General features: G+C 39.0%; 1 protein-coding gene across 1 annotated transcript; it reads left to right on the forward strand.

Annotated features, from left to right (window-relative positions):
* The first annotated feature begins 6,830 nt into the window (after positions 1–6,830).
* Positions 6,831–16,809, forward strand: SOX7 (SRY-box transcription factor 7). Its single transcript, XM_032215987.1, has 2 exons — positions 6,831–7,100; positions 12,727–16,809. The coding sequence occupies exons 1-2, from the start codon at positions 6,863–6,865 to the stop codon at positions 13,617–13,619; spliced, it is 1,131 nt and encodes a 376-aa protein (XP_032071878.1). The 5' UTR covers positions 6,831–6,862; the 3' UTR covers positions 13,620–16,809.
* Positions 16,810–21,453: the final 4,644 nt, after the last annotated feature.

Consider the following 21,453-nt stretch of genomic DNA (forward strand, 5'->3'; position numbering starts at 1 on the left):
TAGAAGAATTATGTATGCCAAGAAGAGGAAATATTCAAATTAATTTTAAAAGATTAAAGATTTAAGACATTAAAGATTTGCCGTCCACCTTAACCAAGAATTGGGAGAAAAGCCCATTTTTTAACAATCAGTGGGGACCTTGCAGATAGTTGTTGTGTTTTTCCCCCCCTCATACCAGTCCCACCTTTGGAAGATCCATTGCAAAAAAGGATTTTTTTTTGGGGGGGGGGGGAGGGTTGTTGGTTGGTTGGTAAATCCTTCAGGAAATCCTGAATCTCCTCATGATCTGCTCTAGATGCTGTGTTTCTATGGACTTGCATGTCAGTGACAAGCATCAATGGAGCTCCTAATCCTATGACCGATTTTTTGAGGAATGGAGAAGAGGGAGTGGTTAATTCATGGTTTGCAATATCCATGTTCCACATGGAACATGGTATAGTTTGTTTATTTACATAATTTATATGGTTTCTCAGCTCAAATAATGTGACTGGGTGGTGTATAATAGAAAATTAAATCAGCAGTACATGACAAGCATTTATGAATTTTTCCTGAAGAAATAGTGGATTGTTGCCTATTAATGCTTTTGATCTGAATTACTAACTCATTGTTGGCTATTTTATTGCCTATAAGATTTATTTTTCCTGTATGGTATTCCCATACGTTTTCCTGTATGGTAAGCTAGAAATAAAAGTCATTAAATGAAATGGATGAGTATACACAAAATGTAGATAAACTGCTTTTTCTTGCACTGTACCTGCTTCAGTTGGTCTCTTTTTGGATCACCAACATAAAAAATACAAAATATAATAATATTAACAAAGGGAGATTCAATACTAAATAGAAAATAAGGTACCAGGCCAACAAAATAAATTCAGTATGAATAAGAGGGTAATAAACTTGCTTCTTTTGGAAAAGATTGGGAGATCATCTTTCACACGTCAGGTACAGTGCTTTATTCTGCTCTGATCAACGAATACTTCAGGGATGGCTTCAAAAATTTTAGCAAGGAGTTCTCTGCCTGGTTGGGTGTGGGTGGGTATGGTGGGCATGGCCTAGTCTGCCTCCTGCACCGCGGTGGGGGGGGGGAGATCTTTTTCCCCTCCCCGGGCTTCGGAGGCTTTCCTCAAGTCTCCAGGAGGGTGAAAACAACCTCCCCAGGCTTTGGAGGCCAGAAACAGGCCTGTTTCCGGCCTTCCCAAACTTCCCGGAGGCCTGTTTCTCACCTTCCCCGAGCCTCTGTGTACACCCTGCACTTACCTGCATCCAAAAGAGGCTGAGTGGAGACTCCTGGGAGGGGAGGGGCCAGCCAGAAGTGGGATTTGGAGGTTCTCCAAATTGCACAGAATCTTAGCCAGAGATTCTGAACCCCAGCAACCCACCCCTGCTTCAGATCTTTTCTTTTCCCCCAATTTAGTCCCAAGTTTATTTGGTGTAGCTTTCTTTCAAAAATGTAAATTTATTAGATGTCCAGTCTTGTATAACAAAGGATCTTTCACATTTCTTAGAACAAAAATAAAGAGGGGAGAACTTACATAGCCGCCAATAAAGTTGAAGCTCCTTGGTCCAAAGCGTTTATCTTGGTTTGTTTTTTTGCTTCTTTTAGATTCTCTCTCTCTTAGACTGCTACATCAGCTAAGATTTTGAGCAAAGGCCATATAGTAATAATAACCTAATATAAACTTAAGAGCTATGCTTCCTAAAAGACTAGCAGATCCAGCCTTTCCCAACAAAGTAACCCGAAACTGACTTGAACTACATTTTCTTCCTTTTTTGTACCTTACCTGTGTGGCTGGGTGCCAGAAGCTTTTTTTATACCTCATTACAATCATTGCTGTATCCAAACTAACATAGTTTATTTCTCTGAAAGGAGATTAATATGACTGAGCAGAATTCTGTAGCTCTTAGTGGGTAAATCTTATCTACTTAATAGGCAGCCAAGTAAAATGTATACAGAGTCATAAGAAATTCTCTTCATCTAATGTACCTCATACTCTACTGGCATATTTTTGAACAGAATTAGTCCCTGAGGCCATCCTGACAGAATAATTAATCAGTGGAACAACTTGCCTCCAGATGTTGTGGATGCTCCAACACTGGAGGTTTTCAAGAAGAGATTGGGCAACAGTTTGAAATAATACAGGGTTTCCTGCTTGAGCAGGGAGGTTGAACTAGAAGATCTCTAAAGTCCCTTCCAACTCTGGTATTGTGTTATTCATTTGCCTTAGCAGGTGGCAAAATCTGGCTAAACTTGATTCTTCTAGTGTTTCTTAAAGATACTGTACATAACTTAAAGATACATGGATTTCAACTCTCAGAATTACCAGCTAGCATGAGGAATGAAGTTCACATATCTTCCAAACTATTTCAAGGTTGAGAAGGTCTGGATGGTTCTTGGATGAGACACTCCAAATGCCATGGGCTAGACCAGAGAGGACCAACAACCATTTTTATAACATGCCAAGACACAGACAGATGTTTCTGTCACTGGCACTCAGGCTGAAAACCAGGGTAACTATTTTACCTTTCTTTCTAATTGTTTATTTTTTTTAAAAATCATTGCACTTCATTTCTTTAACTTCATGGTTGAAACTCTCTCTCCCTCCTGCTATCTGTGTGTCTATATCAGTGATGGGCAACCTTTTTGGCGTGGTGTGTCAAAAATCGGCAAAAAATCGAGCATAACTCGCGTTGTGTGTCACTTCGACAAAAACATAATTTTGCGCAATTTATAGTTGCTGGTAATGGCGCTCACAGTTCCCGTTGACACTCCGCTGTTCCCTGCTGTGGTGCGGTCGTAACCGACAGTCCCAGGAGTAGACTCTCTGTGCCGGCCTGACTGGAGAGAGGCGCGCACTGTTCCCGCGCTCCTCTCCTGCGGGTCCTCCCTCGCCGCGCTGATGACGTGTGTGCGCACGGCACGCACGCCTTACCAGCAGCCCCTGCGCTCAGAAAGGGGCGGCGGCGATACAGTAAGTGAGTGTGGGCGGGGGAGATCACACGTCCCCCCCCCGTTCCTCCAGCACAGATTCTTTCATCCTCGGCGGCCGTGCAGGAGCCGAGGATGAATCGCATGAAATCCTGTGCGTGTCACTCCAAATGGCTACGCGTGTCAGCACTGACACGCGTGTCATAGGTTCGCCATCACTGGTCTATATAGTACATTCCTAGTAAAGAGTATACAATCCTATGAACATTTACTTTACACACACACATTACTCTACACACACACACACACACACACACCATGCAATGTAATGTCCGAGTAAGGAAATATAAAATCTGTAAACATTGCAGCTTTTGTACTTATTGGTCACAGCAGAGTCATCAACAAGGAAGAAGGGGGAAGCACCTGGCCTTACATTTAAGTTCAGCATAATTAAGCCTTTTAGGCTAAAAATCAGAGCTGGCCACTGGTCAAAGGAGTTTTAATTGATGGAAACAAACACTAATTTTAGTACCAAGCTCTCATCCTTTAATGGTCTTCAAAGAAGTTGAGGGAGCTGTTTATGTGACTGAATTGTCCAAAAGTTACTTCTAATTAAAGGAAATAGTTGTTTTCTAGATTTGATTTTTCTTGGTTATAACAGAGTCTTGAAGTTGCCAAAGTAAACAGTTAATGTCGTCCTCAATCTTAGCATGCCCTATCAACCAGTTGGAGATTGCAGCCCTAACCATCATAAGCAGCCACACCGAATGGCAGACTCAAATGTCCAGTTTGAGAGCAAATTTGAAAATCAAAGTCCTATGCTGGACATCTGTGGTTGGCAACCAACTTCCAGGGAAGAGCAGAACCTGAATACAATAGCATTCTCCTCTCCTGTGCTCATTTCTCTCTCAAAGAAATCTAAACATAGAAGAGGAGAATGGAGAGGGAAGGTTGACCTCTGATTCAGAAGAGAACATTAGTGAATCAAATACTGTACCTATCATCATAATCTACGACAATTTGATCCTACAGGCTAAATGAGAATGGTAGGAAAAGCTTCTGGCAAGACAGCAGTCAACACAACAGAAGGCAGCCTACATCCTTTGCCTGGAATCTATTAAGGAGACCAGAATTAGAAAGGACTGGACAAATAATATGAGCTGCATATGGATAATATATTTAACCTGATTATAAAATTAATCCATTTTAGGGGTTTGCAAGGAGGAACAGAATTATAAACTAACCAAACAATCTGGGCTTGCATAATATACCGCCAGTTCTCTTGTTTGTTCCTCAGATAATGCCAATAAACTGCTTCTTTATAAAGTTTAGCATAGAAATGTATTAATGATTTAATTACATTAATTGCACAACATGGTTCACTTTGTAAAATCTCGTAAAATTATGTTTGTAAATCGTTTATACTGCTTTATCTAAATCTGCAGTAGGAAAACAAAAAGATATGGTGTCCAAGAGTATAATTTAAAGATTAATAGAATATGTTTTAAATTGCAACTTAGATTTGATTCCTGTTTGGTAGCAATACTGAAGTGGTTTCCTTTGCCTCCTCCTGGAATTTTTTTTCCAGCTTCCCCACCTAATCCACTGTGAGGGAATTTCCTGGTTGTCTTCCACCCGAGTACTAACCAAGTCTGCCCCTGTTTCGATTGGCCCTAATGATTTCTATATTTATTTATTAAATTTATACACCGCCCATCTCACCCAAGTGACTCTGGGTGATTTATAACATCATGATAGTATTAATTCTGTGTGCCCAGAAAAACACACACAGCGGGAACATTTGGCAATTTGATTTTAAAATATCTCACCAATAGCAGGAATTAATGTGTTCATCTTGAATTATACTGTAGTATTACAATAATTTGCTTCCATTTGGAAAGAATATCATCCCTTTGATATTTAAACATAACAAGTTTGATGTTTAAATGTGATGCTTAAACTGTATTTGGAAATCAAAGAATCATGTCTCAGGGTCATTCCTTGCAATTCCTTGCCTGGAAAGACTTCAAAAGGTTTCTATGGCGCTATAGCCAGCCACACTATAACTGAGCTGTATAGATCAATGGTTTGAGGTGAGCAAGTTATTTAGCTTCATGTATTCCTAAAATATATTCCTTGTATATGGATACATTTGTATCAGTGTGACCAAATGTATTCTATTCACAGGATTATACTCTCCAAAGAAATAAGAGGGAGGAAGAGAGAAACTGTATTTCCCACCTCCTATTTCTATTTTGTTTTCATAAACCCATAAAGTCAACATTTCTGCAACATGTATAACTATATCAGGTTAAAACTACCTAATGTTTCTCTCCATACTGTATGCTGTGTTTGGTTAGTGTTTGCCTTAGTTTTATTTTTTGTGCCTTGCATGTTACATAAATCCAACTCTATAATTTAAAGGATGGCTACCAGATTTGAGCTGCAGAAATCTGGACAACAGGATGACAGCAAAGTAAGTTTTTGGATGCTAATCCAGTCTTATTTTATTTGTCAAAGTATTGTGTGAACCCAGAAAATGCATTAAGTTAGCAGTAGGTGAGTATGTTGTATGTACGGTCATACCGTCATAGGTGCAAATTCACACATACAAAAACCCATCTGGAATAAGAATGAATGAGGGAGGAGAAAGTATTGGAAAGTTCCTGTATATATGCCTTTCTCGGGTCTGGAAACTGAGACTTGTTGCTGAGTCAGAGAAATTTGGTGGTTTTGGCTCAGGTGGAAATAGAGGAAACGCAAAGATTTTGCAGCATTTTCTTTGCGTTTCTATATTTCCCTCTGCCCATCTTTCTTGGGTGATGTTATCACCATTGTCAACTTCTTGAAATGAGAGCGTGTGTTCTTTGTAATGAAGGATGCCATAGGTAGTGAGCATCTGGGGATTGGTTACAGCCTCTTGGGACTCACATCTATTAAAAGAGAGGCCAAAGTTGTTGTTAGTTGCAAAGTCGTGTCTGACCCATCACAACCCCATGGACAACGTTCCTCCAGGCCTTCCTGTCCTCTACCATCCCCCGGAGTCCATTTAAGCTCACAAAGACTGCTTCAGTGACTCCAACCAGCTACCTCATTCTCTGCCGCCCCATTCTTCTTTTGGCCCCCATCATTCCCAGCTTTAGGCTCTTCTCCAGTGAGTCCTTCCTTCCTTCTCATCAGGTGGCCAAAGTATTAGGAATTTCCTCTTCAGGGTCTGGCCTTCTAAAGGGTTGAATCTCCTCTAGGCCTGACCAGTTTGATCACCTTGCAGTCCAAGGGACTTGCAGGAGTCTTTTCCAGCACCATAGTGCAAAGGCCTCCATTCTTTGGCGCTCAGCCTTTCTTATGGTCCAACTTCCACAGCCATACATTGCAACTGGGAAAACCAGTTCCCTAGTTGTCCCTAAGCGCCCTTAGCTCTTCATAGCTGGAGGGCTTTCCAAGTTGCAAGATGGGGAGTGGGAAGGAAGGCAAGTGCACGGGGACAGTGTGGACCGGTCTATCACGGACCATAAGACAGCCTTGCCTTTTAAGACAAGGAGCACTCAGTGCTTGCTCAGAGGCACTGTTTTTTTGTTTTGGTTTGTTTGTTTGTTTGTTTGTTTAAACCTATACTCGGCGCGAAGGGAAGGCGGCGGGCAGCCCGCTTACTCCGCCCGCGCCTCTCTTTCGCCTTCCCCGCGACCTCGCGCCTCACCCTCCGGCAAGAAGCGAGGGAGGGACGGAGGGCGCGCTCAAGGCGGGGCCGGCCACTTCCCAGACGGCACCGGAGGAAGCTTATAGAAGCTCATAAATAGAGCGAGGCCGCGGGAAAAGCGCTTGCTGGGGCGGCGGGGTGAGGCAGCGGGGGCCTCAGGGTGGGCGGTTGCGCGGTCGCGCGTAGAGGGGGCGGGAGGGGGAGAGCCCGCCGGCTGGAGTCCCGCGTGCCTCGACGGCATGGCTTCGCTGCTGGGCTCCTTCGCCTGGTCGGAGAGGCTGGACTGCTCGGCTCTGGAGTTGTCCGACGGGGGCAGCGGGAGCTCAGCCTCCGCGGCGCCCCGGACGGAGAAGGGCAACCCCGAAAGCCGCATCCGACGCCCCATGAACGCTTTCATGGTGTGGGCCAAAGACGAGAGGAAGCGCCTGGCCGTCCAGAACCCGGACCTGCACAACGCCGAGCTGAGCAAGATGCTGGGTGAGCGGAGCCCGCCTGGGCGAGCGGGACTCGGCGCGTTTTGCGCCACTCGGGGTTTCCGAAGTCGCTCGCTGTGCCGAGCGCCGAATGACCCCGGCCGGGATGTTTCGGTTGCGGGTTGGCCTGGGAAAACCAAAATTACGGGTAGTTAGGACCAACCTTTCCGCATTCTCCGTGACTTTGGGGAGCGGTGCGGCGCCTACAATTCTTATTCTTGAAGGGTGAAATCTGCTGCATTTCGCCTCTCTCGTTGGAATAAATGGGGGAAGAGATTTATTTCAGAGGGAAGAAGTCTCGTGACTTTAGAAAGCGTAGCCTTAGGATTGTTCGTTACCACAGGTTTTTTTCCGCCCCCGGACCGTTCTTTTCTCGGAGACTTGGATTTAGGCTATTTAAACTTAGAGCCCCATTAGCTGAAATTCTCTTACATTCATTATTTGTAGCTGAAAAAAAATCTGAAGCAGCGGCTCTTTAAAAGAGCGCCTTTGAAAACTTATTTTTTTCTGTAAATTTCTTCTTGAGGATGTATTCGGGTATCTAAATTTAAAAGATGCTAACTTTTCTAAAAGAATGCCATTTGTTCGTATGATTGCTGACATTGGTAGTTGAATTACCACCGTACCCATTGGACAAAATTAATTTTATTTAAGGAAAGCAAATCAATTTCAAAATGTATTGCAAATCTGATGAATTACAGATGTGGGGAAAAAATATTTTCTAAGTGTGTTCAAGATCGCTTGGAATGAATTTTGAAAAGTTTCTAACATGGTAATAATCAACAAAGTAAGGATAATAGGAGTTTTGCAGGCAAACAGAAATGTATTTTCCCTATTTTTTATCCAGGAGTTTTAAGATATAATTTGATTATATGATTATATGTGATTTTTTTGTTTGTTTTTTAAATCTTAATCTTGATTTGGATGGTTTATTTGCCACACTAACAACACACTGCTAATCTGGAAAAAAATTAATAAAAACAAATAATGGGAATCTTTCAATTATATTCTTTTGAATGTTTGTGGAATGCATCTCCTAGTATTCATTACAGAGTTAGACAGCGCTTAAAAAATTTTTTTTTAACTTTGCAAGCAGCGTTCTCTGTAAAAAGACATCAACATTAAAAGTGCAAAAGTATTTTGGAGAAAAACAAAATCAATAAGGAGAAAATTATTTTTCAAAACCAACACGAAGTTACCAAATATAACTTTCTAACCACAAAGCAATTTAGAAATATCCTGGAACTGATTAAAACTTAGGGAGCGGGGATTTCTATCATTATGTGGTATTCCTATTTCAGTTTTAACACCTAGCTATAATGCAGTCTAAACCACAATCTCATGCCCATTTACCAAGAAATAAACTTCACTAAATTTGGTAGGTCATTTTTCTGAGCAGGCTTTTATAGGACTGCATCGCAATAGTGAAATCCTCTAGGATGCTACATAGGAATAAACCTCGTTGAATTTACCAAGATGTTATCTGCAGTAGGGATTGTAGTAATAGAGTGCTGTATTTCCTGGCATTTCTAAAAGCTGCTGGGCTCATTCAAATGCTTTTCATTCTTTTAAATGGAGATTTTACAGCAATTTCCAAAGGGACGGTCACTATCTTAGGTTTATGCTACCTGAGCTTAGCCATCTTTCCTTGGAAAGTAACCTGATTAATACTAACAGGATTTCTTTACCGGTTAGTAGGTATAGGCTTGCACAATGTGGTGTGGTGATATGCTTGGGGAACTTCTAAATTTTAAAACATTTTTTATTGCAAAATATTCCAAAGGTTATTTCTCAGTGTTAAGTGAGATAAATTTCCTCCCCAGTGTAAGGAAGGTTAATTTTGTCACATATCTATATGTCATTTTTCTCTCTATGTGAAAAAGTCTTTCCTCTGGAGAGATAGGCGTTCGGTTCCTGTACAACTTTGCATAGTTTTGCCTTTTTTGTCGTTGACATATCATACTCAAGTCAATAACCTAGAGATGTAAACAGCACAGCGTTGCAAATGTGGTTGCACTAGACCTCTGCAAAAAGGATCACTCTGTTGATGGAGATTTCAGTGCCATTCCAGAAGCCACCAAGAGTCTCCTTATGATGAGATGGGCAGCAAATAAATTTAATAAATAACAAATAAATTCCTAATATTTCCCAAAGTAAAATTTGTATTTTATTCCCCACCGCTGCTGAATATCGTAAATGTTCATATAGCAGTGTGAACCCAATATTTTTCTTGATAATCATTGATTATTCCATTTGTATTAGTGTACAATACAGCATTATGAAGCTTTAATTCAATATGTGGTATTTTATAATTAATACCATTGAATCACATTTGCACATAGTGACCTATTTCCTACTGGAGTTCTTGAACTTTGCTATGGGTCCCATTCTCCTAAAATAATTGGACATGGATTACAAATTTGTGTTCCACATATGACGACATTCAGGTTATTCCTTTTGTAGAATATAGCAAAGTTTACCTCTAAAGGAAATAACTTTAATAATGTCATAGAATACTGAAGGTTTTTTCAGCTAAAATAAATAAGTTATAGCCAGAGATACTATGCTGAGGATAAATGATACATACCTGTCTTATCTGCATAAATTACCTAATTTGCATCCTTGAGCAGCAGATTCAAGATGAGTTAACTGTGTTAATATATAACAGCGAAAAAGAGATAGTTTTTTAGTTTTTAGGGGTTGTTTTCCCTTATGCTTTTTTTCTCTCCTCAGGACAGGAGCAATTGTGAATGGTTGCTTTCGTTACATGAGTGGCTAAGACTATTATATTTTGAATTGGTCAACAAAATGTGAAACTTTTTGCAATGAGTGCTCTCCAAACTGGTATTTGAAATATAATTTGTGAGATGTTGAAAATCTCACATGTAAATTGAGTTTAATTTTTCCAAGTTCAAATTATATACAAGCCTTTATTTTGAAGGAAGTGTTTAAGAATATACTTAAGCAACAAATACTATCATTCAGTATTAAGAGAGGAAAAAGCCTCTTTGTGGTTTTACATGATACAAATACATTAATAGTACTATCTTATACATTCCCACTCAGAAACAAACCTTGTTTTATTTAGTTAGGCATTTCCCCAAATGAGTGTTAATGAAACTTCAGTCTAACATACTAGAAATAAAAAAAGCTATTTAGTTTCCAAAGCAGAGATGTACATTTTTTTCCTTGCAAATTAAATTGGCTTTGATTGGTAAATTAACATACATTCTGATGGTGTTCCATGTTGACTCATGGGAAGAGAGAACAATTCAGATTCAAGATTGATAATCCTTTCACATTTTTGTTATTGCAAAGTATTTATGTTACTATTGTAACCTTCAATTTTACATAAGTAGTGTAGGTAAGCCTTGGAAATGAAACTCCTGATTAATTTTTGATAATGTACACACTTTCCCATCACATATTTTTTTATACCTCTTATATAATATCAGAAAGTCTTCATTTTAAAGTTTCATTGCCTATATTTAGCTAATACTTCCTTTGCTTTGAAGGGCTTTCCCTGATGCACTAAACATACTTGGTTGCTAGGAATATCTATTATATGAATGTGAACTACATTTTTCAAGGTTAAATTTTATTTTGGTAAACAAAAACATATGAAAAATTCTAAAATTTATATTGGAATTTGGTGGTGTTTTTTAGCACTCCGGAAACAAAAATGCCCTCATACTTCATGAGGATTATTACATGCCAGTGTTTATTTTTAGTATTTTACTTTTCATACAATTATTCTGTCCTCAAGTAAAGATAAAGAATTATATTAGAAACATGCTACTTCTCTCATAAAAGATGTAAAATGTCCAAAAATTGAATAGTCTTATTTTATATTTTAAAGTTTGCAAAGAATGTCCCACCTTCTTTTTCCCAAGCTTCAGGCCCTCCGGATGTGTGGGGGCTGCCTATAATTCTTAGCTTAGACAGTGGAGTTTGGATAATTCTTTGTATTGAAGTTCACATGTTAAGGAAGTTGTCTAAATTTGGGAAAGCTGGCCCAATGCAGTCAACTGATGGACGACTTCTGTGCGTAGATGATTAAAAAGACATCCAGATTATTGTTGACTAAAGAAATTCCTTAGCCTTAAATTTCATGAAGGCCAGTAGTTAAGTTGCCTTTTTAAAAAAGGGATAGTTATATGGGTTCAGGGCTGTTGCTGTTAATAGTCAAATAGAATATCCATGTTTAGAAGCAAGATACATGCACATTCTGAGTGGTGACAATATCCTGCCCAGTGCCCTTTTATTTTGTGTTCTGGCTTCCCTGAAACATTAGATTAGCCAATGAGGAACATAAGTGCCGAGACTTTTTTTGTCGTCCAGTAGGGTTTTCATATGCTTTCAGAATCCCATGAGCTGGTATTTTCGTTACTATTTATGCAACCAATTCCATATGCAGAATACACAATCTTCGCTTTATTTTCACAACATTCCAGTGAAATGGGATTGCTGTCCTGTAAGTACGAGAAATAAAACTACCCGTGTCTGATATTTGATTCTTTAAATAGGAAATGACAATCTGTAGCCTGCTGGGTCCCATACAGCCCTTTCTGATCGTAATTTCAGAAAACAACTTTTCCCCCACACTTGAGTTAGAAAACAGTACAACTATCAAAACTAAAATAAGTTTTTCAAGGCTGTAAAATTATTTGGGGGAAGGGTGTTTTTTTTTTAAATGAGCAGATTTGCTTACTCTTACGGTCACAAATAACATGCCTATGCTATAGTGTTTAAAAACATGGATTGGATACAAAAATAAATCAGGACAGTAAAAACTGAACAGAATAACTAAAAATGAATGAATCCAACAAGTAAGGTTTGTAATATTTTAAAGTCTAGCATTTAAAGGACAAGCTAGCGCCAGACAGGGTAATTATGTCTCTGGCTAAATGCATTGTCTTGAACATTTCTAATTTAAGATCTGCTGTTCAGAAGGCTGTAAACTGCTCATTTATTTTGGTGAGGACCAAAGGATCTCTGGTATTGATTTTATTCTTTGGGCAATCTTACGTGAAATTAACCTGGAGTCTTGGATCAAAGAAGACCATTACTTTTACCACCTAATTCTGTTTAGGGGGGAAATCACTGGCTCACCAAGAAACATTGGAACAGTGTCTCACTTGGTCCAACACTTTCCATGTGTTTTGCAAGATAAATGGCAAATGCAAAGTGATGTGCATCACTTTTGCTGCCTCAAGAGGTGAAGAAAGTGAGCCTGTATGAAAACACATGAGGAAAAAAGAGCAAGGCTCAATTTGGTATGATGCAGTGGAAAGTTCTTTTTATGTAAGCTCCATTTCCTATATTTTTGTTTACTTAAATCTATTAGCTACCCAACTCCAAAGGAGCCTGGGTGAATTTTGCACAGGGAACAATTCTTCCGCCATTCCCCAAAAGTCAAAATATTAGCATTTGCTATATCTATGGTGTTTTGCAGAACAACAAAAGGTGTTTTTGTGATTGAATGCATGTTCCTATGTCTGAAATGAAATAATATGAAGAGGTGTAGTGGAGAGCAGCAAATAAATGTCAATTTATTTCTCCAATGGATGGGGAGGGTCTTAATTCATCCTTCCCAATGTAAAAAGGGAAACTTCTCTTTTTCCTTACAGGCAAGTCGTGGAAATCTTTAACCGCATCCCAGAAAAGACCTTATGTTGAAGAGGCAGAAAGGCTGAGGGTTCAACACATGCAAGACTACCCCAACTATAAATATCGTCCCAGAAGAAAGAAGCAGGTCAAGCGGATCTGCAAGCGGGTGGAACCAGGCTTCCTGCTGAGTAGCCTCTCCAGGGACCAAGACCACATGTCTGAGAAGAGGGTGTGCAGCCGAGCAATGGGTGAGAGGGATGAATATTCAACTGCCTCAGTAATGCCAAACCTCAGGAGATACCAGGAGGTCCAGAGCAATAACACAGGTACTCCGATGGACACATATCCATATGGGCTGCCTACTCCTCCTGAGATGTCACCCTTGGATGTGATAGATCCTGAGCAGAGTTTCTTCTCCTCCCCTTGTCCTGAAGACACTCGTCATCCCCGTATGTCTGGAGACACCTATTCTCTAGAATATGCCACCAGCCCTCTCCAATGCAACCACTCTTTGGGTCACATGCCAGTCTCTCAATCAGCTTCCACGATGCACTCTGCTTCCTCCAGTTGCCCAGCACCTCCCACAGGAAATTATTACTCTCCAGCTTTCCCTCCTAATCTCCAAGTCCCCAACCTCCACAACCATCTTGGGCAGCTCTCACCTCCCCCGGAGCATCAGAACTTCGATAGCCTGGATCAGTTGAGTCAAGACGACCTTCTAGAGGAGATGGACCGCAATGAGTTTGATCAGTATCTCAGTGCCCCTGGACATCCAGAGCCTAGTGGGCTCACCGTCAACGGACATGTCCAGGTCTCTCAGACAGCAAGCAGCTCACACTCCTCAGAAACCAGCCTAATTTCTGTCCTTGCAGATGCAACAGCTACATATTACAATAATTACAGCATTTCTTAGGTCAGAGAGATGAGACTTCTCCTGTGGATCAGTTTGCTAGCAGAGAGTTTCCTTTTCTCTGGGTTTCCCACCTTGAACTGAAATAATTTTGGGGGTCACTTTCTAGATAATTATTCCAGTTTGCTGACATTCTTTATACCCAGTCTAACTATTGAGCATCTGTCTTCAGAAGTGTCTTTGTATCCCAGTTAAAAGGATACATCTTCAGTGATGCATCCAGGCACCTTAGTACGTTGACTTAAATTAAAGAATCCTTGTTTTTTCATCAAACTGAGGGGCCCTGACAGAGCTGATATAGCATAATAATACTTACAAATTTGGTCTAACTACAGAGGAATGACATCAGGAAATATACATGACCACTTACGGAGTCTTTCAACCAAAGATGCCCTTGAATGCATTTCCTCAAGAAATCACTGCTAAGCAGACTCAGATGTTTAGCTCTGTTTGTGTGTACGCATTCAATTTGTTATGCAGAATGTCTTCTCAAGTGTTTTTGCTCTTTGCTCAATTGCCATTTGTTTCCATGGGCTCACATAAGAGATTTTTCACTACCAAAACTGAAACAGAATATGAAACAATGTCAAAGGTGTGATCACAGAAGCATCATTATCCTTCTGGATTGGGCCACTTATCATCTCATCTTCCTGTTGTCTCTGCCAAAGAAATTTTTATCTTAAAATATCAGTAAGATATGCCCTAATTAGAGTAATCAAATGAATGTGTAGCTCTTTAAAAGTGTCCCTCTCCTATCAACTCTTACATTTTTCAAATTCTACAAGGGTCTCATGTTTCAAACCACCTATCATCTCTTTCAGTTTGGCATATGTTGACAAACTCAGAATTGGTTATAGCAATAGGACAAAATGGGTCAAAACAAGGTGGGACTTCATCATATTCATCATAAGGTGTGATTTTGTCATAATCAGTGGTCAATGAGGCTATATAATCTCATCACTAAATGTAGGTCAGAAGAATTGCATGTGGTTTGAACAACACTTTGCTAATTCTCATTGTAGTGCCTGTATGGTATTGCAATTTTTAGGAAGGGTCTATCAGTCACAATGTATGTTAGCTTTCTGTTTTTTTTAAAGCAATACAGTTTGGCTGTTGCCCTTTGCGTCTTTCAGGATCTTGTCTTTTTTCCTTGCCTATGGAAGAGGTGTCATATGCTTGGGAACAACCAAGAAAGAAGCACCAGGTGCAAATAAGAGCATTTGTGAATGCATTTCAAGTGTCCAAATAAGTGAAGTTAACCTCAATAACATTTTAATTTTAGCGAGAAGTGTACAAATCATTTCAAGATCAGAACTAAACATTTCAGGGTGATGATGGTTCACTTATTTTATATACCTTTAATTCTAATCTAAATGCATCAGGGGAATTTAGAGTGGGGGGAAAATAGGAGTCAGGCATTTCCCATAACAAGCTGATTTCCAGATAAGTTGACAGCCATCGTCGCCCAAGCGGGTTACATATAAGAGCTAATAGTCTTAGCACATTTGCTATTGTGCTTTGGACTATGATCTAAACTGTCAACAAAGAATGTCAAAGAGATGGGTAATCTAGATTAGGATAATTATTAAAAACACCTTTCTTAATACCCCTGTTACATCTACTTCATCCCCTCCCAGAAGCTGCTTTTGAATTTAAAAGTCTATGTAGAGTGTTCTTTTCTGGAGGGTGGTGTTCTCTTGGCTTCTTATAAACTTACAAAGAACCTATAATTTAGGGAAAACTGATTCCCTTCTCATCCCCTAATGGATATTTTATAAGTGGTGAGAGATATACACCATGGAAGGTATTATCGATCACGAGATTTATTTTTGGCTTCAGAGAAGTGTAACAGCCTGTACGGTATTTCTAAAAATGCAGTTATTTTAAGTAACCTATCTTGATGATATGACATCTTTAAATGCATGTGGGGAAACACTGTCCCTTAACGCTGTTTTTCTATGTGATAGTTTCCAAAGTAGTTGATTTCTGGGAGATGTAGTAGCCTTATGAATTTATATTTGATATACATCCTTTGCCAAAGGCACTAACATATTTGTTTCCTTTTATATTTAAACATACTTAGAATTCCCTTTTAAACATGCTAAATTCTTCAGTGTCAAAATTATTGTACAAGTTTTTTCTCCATTAAAAAAAAAAAGGTTCTTACTAAAGCTGGCCATCGTTATCCAAAGTATTTCTAAGACAAATTAAAATCAATTTCAGGGACAATTTCAGCCATCGCATTCAGTTCTCCATTGAATCCAAATAATGTTTTTGAATTTTGAGCCGCCCAAAATCATTTTTGCTGAGATGTGAAGCTATAGAAATAAAATAAAATAAATAATCCAAAATGCCTTGCTTCTGCAGGATATTCCCAGTGAAGGATGCAAAGTGAAGCTTCGATAAGATCATAAACACAGTTGGGCTTCGTTTAGTGAAAGTAGTTGCTTAACAATCAAGTTGCTTCTCCAGTTTTGATAACTGAACAAGGGCTACCAATATTCAATGGGAGATGTTTCTGTAATTTAGGATTATTGTTTTAAATCTCATAACTCTTTGATGTACTTGAAAAACATTTTCCTGTGTGCTCAGTAATCTGTTTCCTTCATTTCTTTGCCCATTTGGCTAGTATTGATTAAATTGTTATGTGACAAATTGTTGTCTGATCTGTTGTGCTGTGCTAGGCTTTGACCCTTCTTGGCAAACTTCAGACTAGCTCCAGTTGCTACACATTCTGGATTTGTCAAAAAAAAAATCACAGGTTTCTTGCTCTTCTCTGGCACTCAGTTCTGTAGCAGGAAACGCAGATTCATTAGCAAGAAGTTCACTTGAGTGACATCTGCTTCAGCCAATTCCTGCTTTTAAAGTGAGCCTGCATATTCCTTATATTCCTCATGGTGTGCTTTAAGATGTCTATATCAGGGATTCAATGAAAATTCAAATGGATCATTAATTTAAGTCTCTTAAGAGAAACTCCATATAAGGAAGTGCATTGATTTTGTATAGTAACTCCATATGTTTTGCCATTTTGAAAAATGGATTGTATTTAGTGGTCCATTAACTGTTTCCATTGTTGCAATCTCATTGATCTTAATAGAATTATACTAAAATGTAAATATCTATTAAAACCTGGGCAGATGACTTGTACGCTGGTCTAACATGGCAAAATGGAATGAATGCTATACTACTGAAATGAAATGAACCTACCATTTAGTTTGGTAGGTAAATAATTATGACAGAAAGATTTTGGTGATTAATTTCCAAGGCTGTCTATAGTAATTCAGTGTGAAAGGGAAATATTGTAGATTATTCATAAGCTTTTTTTACAAGGAGCCAACCGAAGGACATTCTCAGACTCCAATTAAATCTTGAAGTACCTGAATTGTTGTATGAACTTAATTTAACATTAAGACTTCTCCCATCTTCTCATTTTTTAAAACTTCTTCATCTACACAACTGGCAAAAGATCTGGGAGAGTTTTGTTGAAAAGGGTTTTGTATTAGTAATGCTCCATTTTTATCAAATCCTTGAGGAAAAAAAAACTTTGCATTTAAAAGTAAAATTTATCTTCTTTTCTATGTCTTATTTTGCCTGGAATGACACTGTATACATGTATGTTTTAGAGATTATCCCCTTCCTCACCATGCATTTTTATTGGTAGAACTTCCTTACATTGATGGAAATCAACTGTTTCTGTGTTAATCAGTTATTTAACAGTTTAATGGTAATGTAGTGATTAATTAGCTAGTTTATATCATTCTGCTTTTCTAATTTGTTCCTCAAATGTGTGTGGTTTAATCTACAAATAATGTTTTTATATATATTAAAGAATAAATGAATTAAACATGGATTGTTAAGATAATTCTTGTGTGTGTTATTCTATGCTCTTGATAATTTCAGCTGATATATTTAAATAATTTAGGTAAAGATGGTTAATCTATTTAGATACATGGAGGCAGTAGTGTAAGGGATGGACTCCATTTCTGATAATTTCTTTACTATTTTCATTCAGATTTCAATATCTTTTATTAAAGTTAATTTCATTGATAACATATCTAGTTCATTGAATCTGCAATTAATGTAAACTTTACAAAGAACAACTCCAATGAATCTGGTGCCAGGCACAAGATATACAATACTTAGAATTTCATTGTACCTGAAAGCATGAATAGGGCAAGATTTTGTTCATAAATGTATAATCAGTGTTGGAAAACAGCTGCTGGAAATTAGAGATTTATTTGATCATATTCTTTAAGTAGTCCTAAATAGACCTGACTGAATTGTTCCTCAACTCTCATTCATTTAAGTGAATTCTTGTGATTCATCGTGAAAAGGTTGACCTCCTTCCATATTGGCAGATATACTGGAAAGCTCTGTGTATTTCCCACATAATATATTTAATGAGCTCCCTAGATATCGGGTGCTTTCGCCTTAATCCAGCATTTCAATTTTAGAGAGTTTAGAGAGTTTATTATTTATAGGCCGCCCTTTTCCCTGAGGGGACTCAGGGTGGCTTACAATTTATAGGGAAAGGGGGGTACAAGACAATAAAACAAACATGAAAACAGTGCAAGTAAAAATAAAACACAACATTCATCATTCGGGTGGGAGCAGGTTACGATCTTTATCCCCAGGCCTGACGGGATAGCCAGGTCTTGAGGGCTGTGCGGAAGGTCTGGAGGGTGGTGAGGGTACGAATCTCCACGGGGAGCTCGTTCCAGAGAGTCGGAGCTACTACTGAAAAGGCTCTCCTCCGCGTAGTTGCCAGTCGGCACTGACTGGCAGATGGAACTCGGAGGAGGCCTAATCTGTGCGATCGAATAGGTCGCAGGGAGGTAATTGGCAGGAGGCGGTCTCTCAAGTACGCAGATCCACTGCCATGAAGGGCTTTATGGGTGGTAAGTAAGACCTTGAAGCGCACCCGGAGATCAACAGGTAGCCAGCGCAGCTCGCGGAGGAGACTAGAGGCAGCTCTGCATTTAAAGAATTCATGCTTCAGAGAATTCAGGGTGCCCAAATTGTTACCCAAATACTAGAGAAAAAAAAGTTGCCTCTGTGAGCCCAGACTAAGAAACCAGTTCCATATACATCTAAAGCTATTTATTAGAAAAGCTATAGTAAGAGAATCTTGCAAATCTAAATGTGTTTCCCTCCGCTGTCACTTTATCTTCAGGTGGATTAGCAATAGTCTTGGGTTCTCTTAAGTTTCTTTCTTGCAATGGGATCAAGACTTGCTTGTCTGATCATTGCTTCGACAACAGATCTTCCCGCTGTCTTTCAAGGCCATTCGCTGTCCCCTCCACAACATCTTTCCAGAATTCTAGAACTCTAATCTTGAACAAAACTGCCCTCTCTTTTTGAAATAATGGAGTTTGAGGATATCCCCAGATATCCCCCTTAGTATGCCATGTGCAGCCTTTGAAGCATGCTGAGATTGTGCTACTAAAATGAGGCATCTGCAGGGAGAAAATTAAGAAAGTCAAGAAGGCCATGGCTGTGTGAATGAAGTTGCATCTCTTTGTATCATATACATGCAATGGCCATATTAAAGAGGTAGAACCATATATCTTGACTTTTTTGACTTCCCAGTCCTGTAGATGGTACAAAACTACCACTGATTTTACCAGTATGGTTTTCAGGCAAAAGAAAGGAAACATAAGAATGGAAATGGGGACACAGGGCTTTGGTGAGATGAAATTCTTCCAATATTTTCCCTTTAAAATTCTCCCTCTGCAAGTTCCTTAAAGATATTGGACCGGTTTGGTCTCCTTCCTTCCATAACCTCCCAGCTGGTCAGGAGAATAAATTGAAAAGTCTTTCTCTGCAGTATTATTACAGCCTTCATGATGGGTAACCATGTTAAGTTTCTTTTTTTAAAAAAAAGTACAAATTCCAAGGAGCAAGCATGCTACCATTTTGTGGACAATCTTGAGCAATGAGTATGAGTTTTCTTTTTGCACAATAGAAAGATACATGACATGGCTAAATAAAACAGAAAACATGGCACTCCCAACCCCACATTTGGCAATTCCCAACAAATGGGCTACAGCTGATATCCTTGGTATCAGTTCTATCCATGTGACGTCTCATGTAATCCAAGAGTAAGTAAAATGGGAAAACTTAATACAGTTTGGATTTGTATGGTATTTTAATACAATAGGATGAACAAGAATGGGGCTTTTCAAACTGTTCCATAGAACCGTAGAGTCTGAAAGAACTTGAACACAGCTTTAGGATCTGCTGATGGCCTCTTATCTAAGTAATAACAAGTTCTCACCTTGCATAGCTTTTTGAGATCCCGTAGCCAGTAAATAGATACTGTAAAAGTATTTATTAACTTTAAATAAAAATTATAAAGCTGATTAAACTTAGAAAATGAATAAAAACAACCCTCCTGAAAAATGAAAATGTTTTCAGTACCACATTTAAAAAACAAAATGAGAACATGTATCCTGTCCAGTGATAAGTGACCAGCCTGATGAAGAGAGCTGGAAATTAATCTGGGAAGACATTTGCAGCAATTACAAAATACATGCATTCAACACAAAAGTCAGGTTTTTGATCGTTCTTGGGGTTAACACTAGCATAAGTGATTGAAAACAGCAAAGAATCAATCTTTGGTAAAACATTAATAAAATGTTACTGATGTGTAACAGTGCTATAGCCACTTATATGTCAAAACTAATGATGGAAGAATTCATTACCAATATCCCATATTTGGTTGGTTCTTAGGTTTAAGAATTTTCTAGATCAGTGTTAGATAGTATTGTGACTATTCCAATACTGAGCTTGAAAAATGTGAAAACAGTCCAGACACAGCACAATAAAAAAAGCCAGATTTGCAGACCAATCCAGAACCCTGACTATGTTTCTGTTTAACTTGAAATTGCTGTTTATCATGCAGTGGTGGGATTCATTTTTTTTAAACTACCGGTTCTGTGGGAGGGGCTTGGTGGGTGTGGCAGGGGAAGGATATTGCAAAATCTCCATTCCCACCCCATTCTGTGGCCAGCTGGAGGTGGTATTTGGTGGTTCTCCAAATTACTCAAAATTTCCACTACCAGTCAGAACCTGCTGAATTTCACCCCTGCATTTATGGTGAAAGGAGGTCTCAGTGTGTGCACGCATGCACTTTTTGCATTCACAATTAGAAAAGCGAAGGAAAAGTTATTTGGCACATTTTATAAACATGACTTGTGATATCATGAAGCAAGCGGGGCAGCGTGGTGACAAATACTATTTCATAAACATCTAAAAATAACTTTTTTTTCATATAGGCACACATTAGTACATAGGCATAGCATACATCATCACCTCACCCTTTCTGAATAGCCATTGGAATCATGCCAATATGTGCTGTGTTTGTGACCCAGGACAATTTTCCATGAATCTGAAGAAACAGGAGCTGCGTTTTTCTCCCACTCCTTGATCACCAACTTCAAGATTTAAAGAGTTACAAATTTGTCAGCAAAGAGTGGAAATTCTTTTATATTTCTGCAGTTTTGAAAGATTTGACAAAGGGTTTGTTCACAGAAAGACTTTAGCTTTTAGCTTTAAATGAGCTAAATTCTTGCAAAATTTGTTAGTGAGTTGTACTGTCTTGAAAAATTCTTCCTTACTTGAAAGGAACATCTTTGCATTATTCAGAGAGAGAGAGAGAGAGAGAGAGAGAGAGAGAGAGAGAGAGAGAGAGAGAGAGAGAGAGAGATTGAGAGGGAGGGAGGGAGGGAGGGAGAGAGAGAGAGAGAGAGAGTCTTGGGGGAAACCTTGGTGTGACAGAAAAGGTGAGAGAAAGGAGTGCTAGTATGTACTTCTTGACCAATTACCGCCGTACCTC

Source organism: Thamnophis elegans, chromosome 4 (assembly GCF_009769535.1).
Source record: "Thamnophis elegans isolate rThaEle1 chromosome 4, rThaEle1.pri, whole genome shotgun sequence".
Taxonomy (NCBI): Eukaryota; Metazoa; Chordata; class Lepidosauria; order Squamata; family Colubridae; genus Thamnophis; species Thamnophis elegans.

Excerpts from the sequence above, each read along its gene's own strand:
- SOX7 (XM_032215987.1), top strand. The coding sequence starts at position 6,863 with ATGGCTTCGCTGCTGGGCTCCTTCGCCTGGTCGGAGAGGCTGGACTGC. Across the intron at positions 7,101-12,726 it reads CGAGCTGAGCAAGATGCTGG|GCAAGTCGTGGAAATCTTTA; the intron begins GTGAGCGGAGCC and ends TTTTCCTTACAG.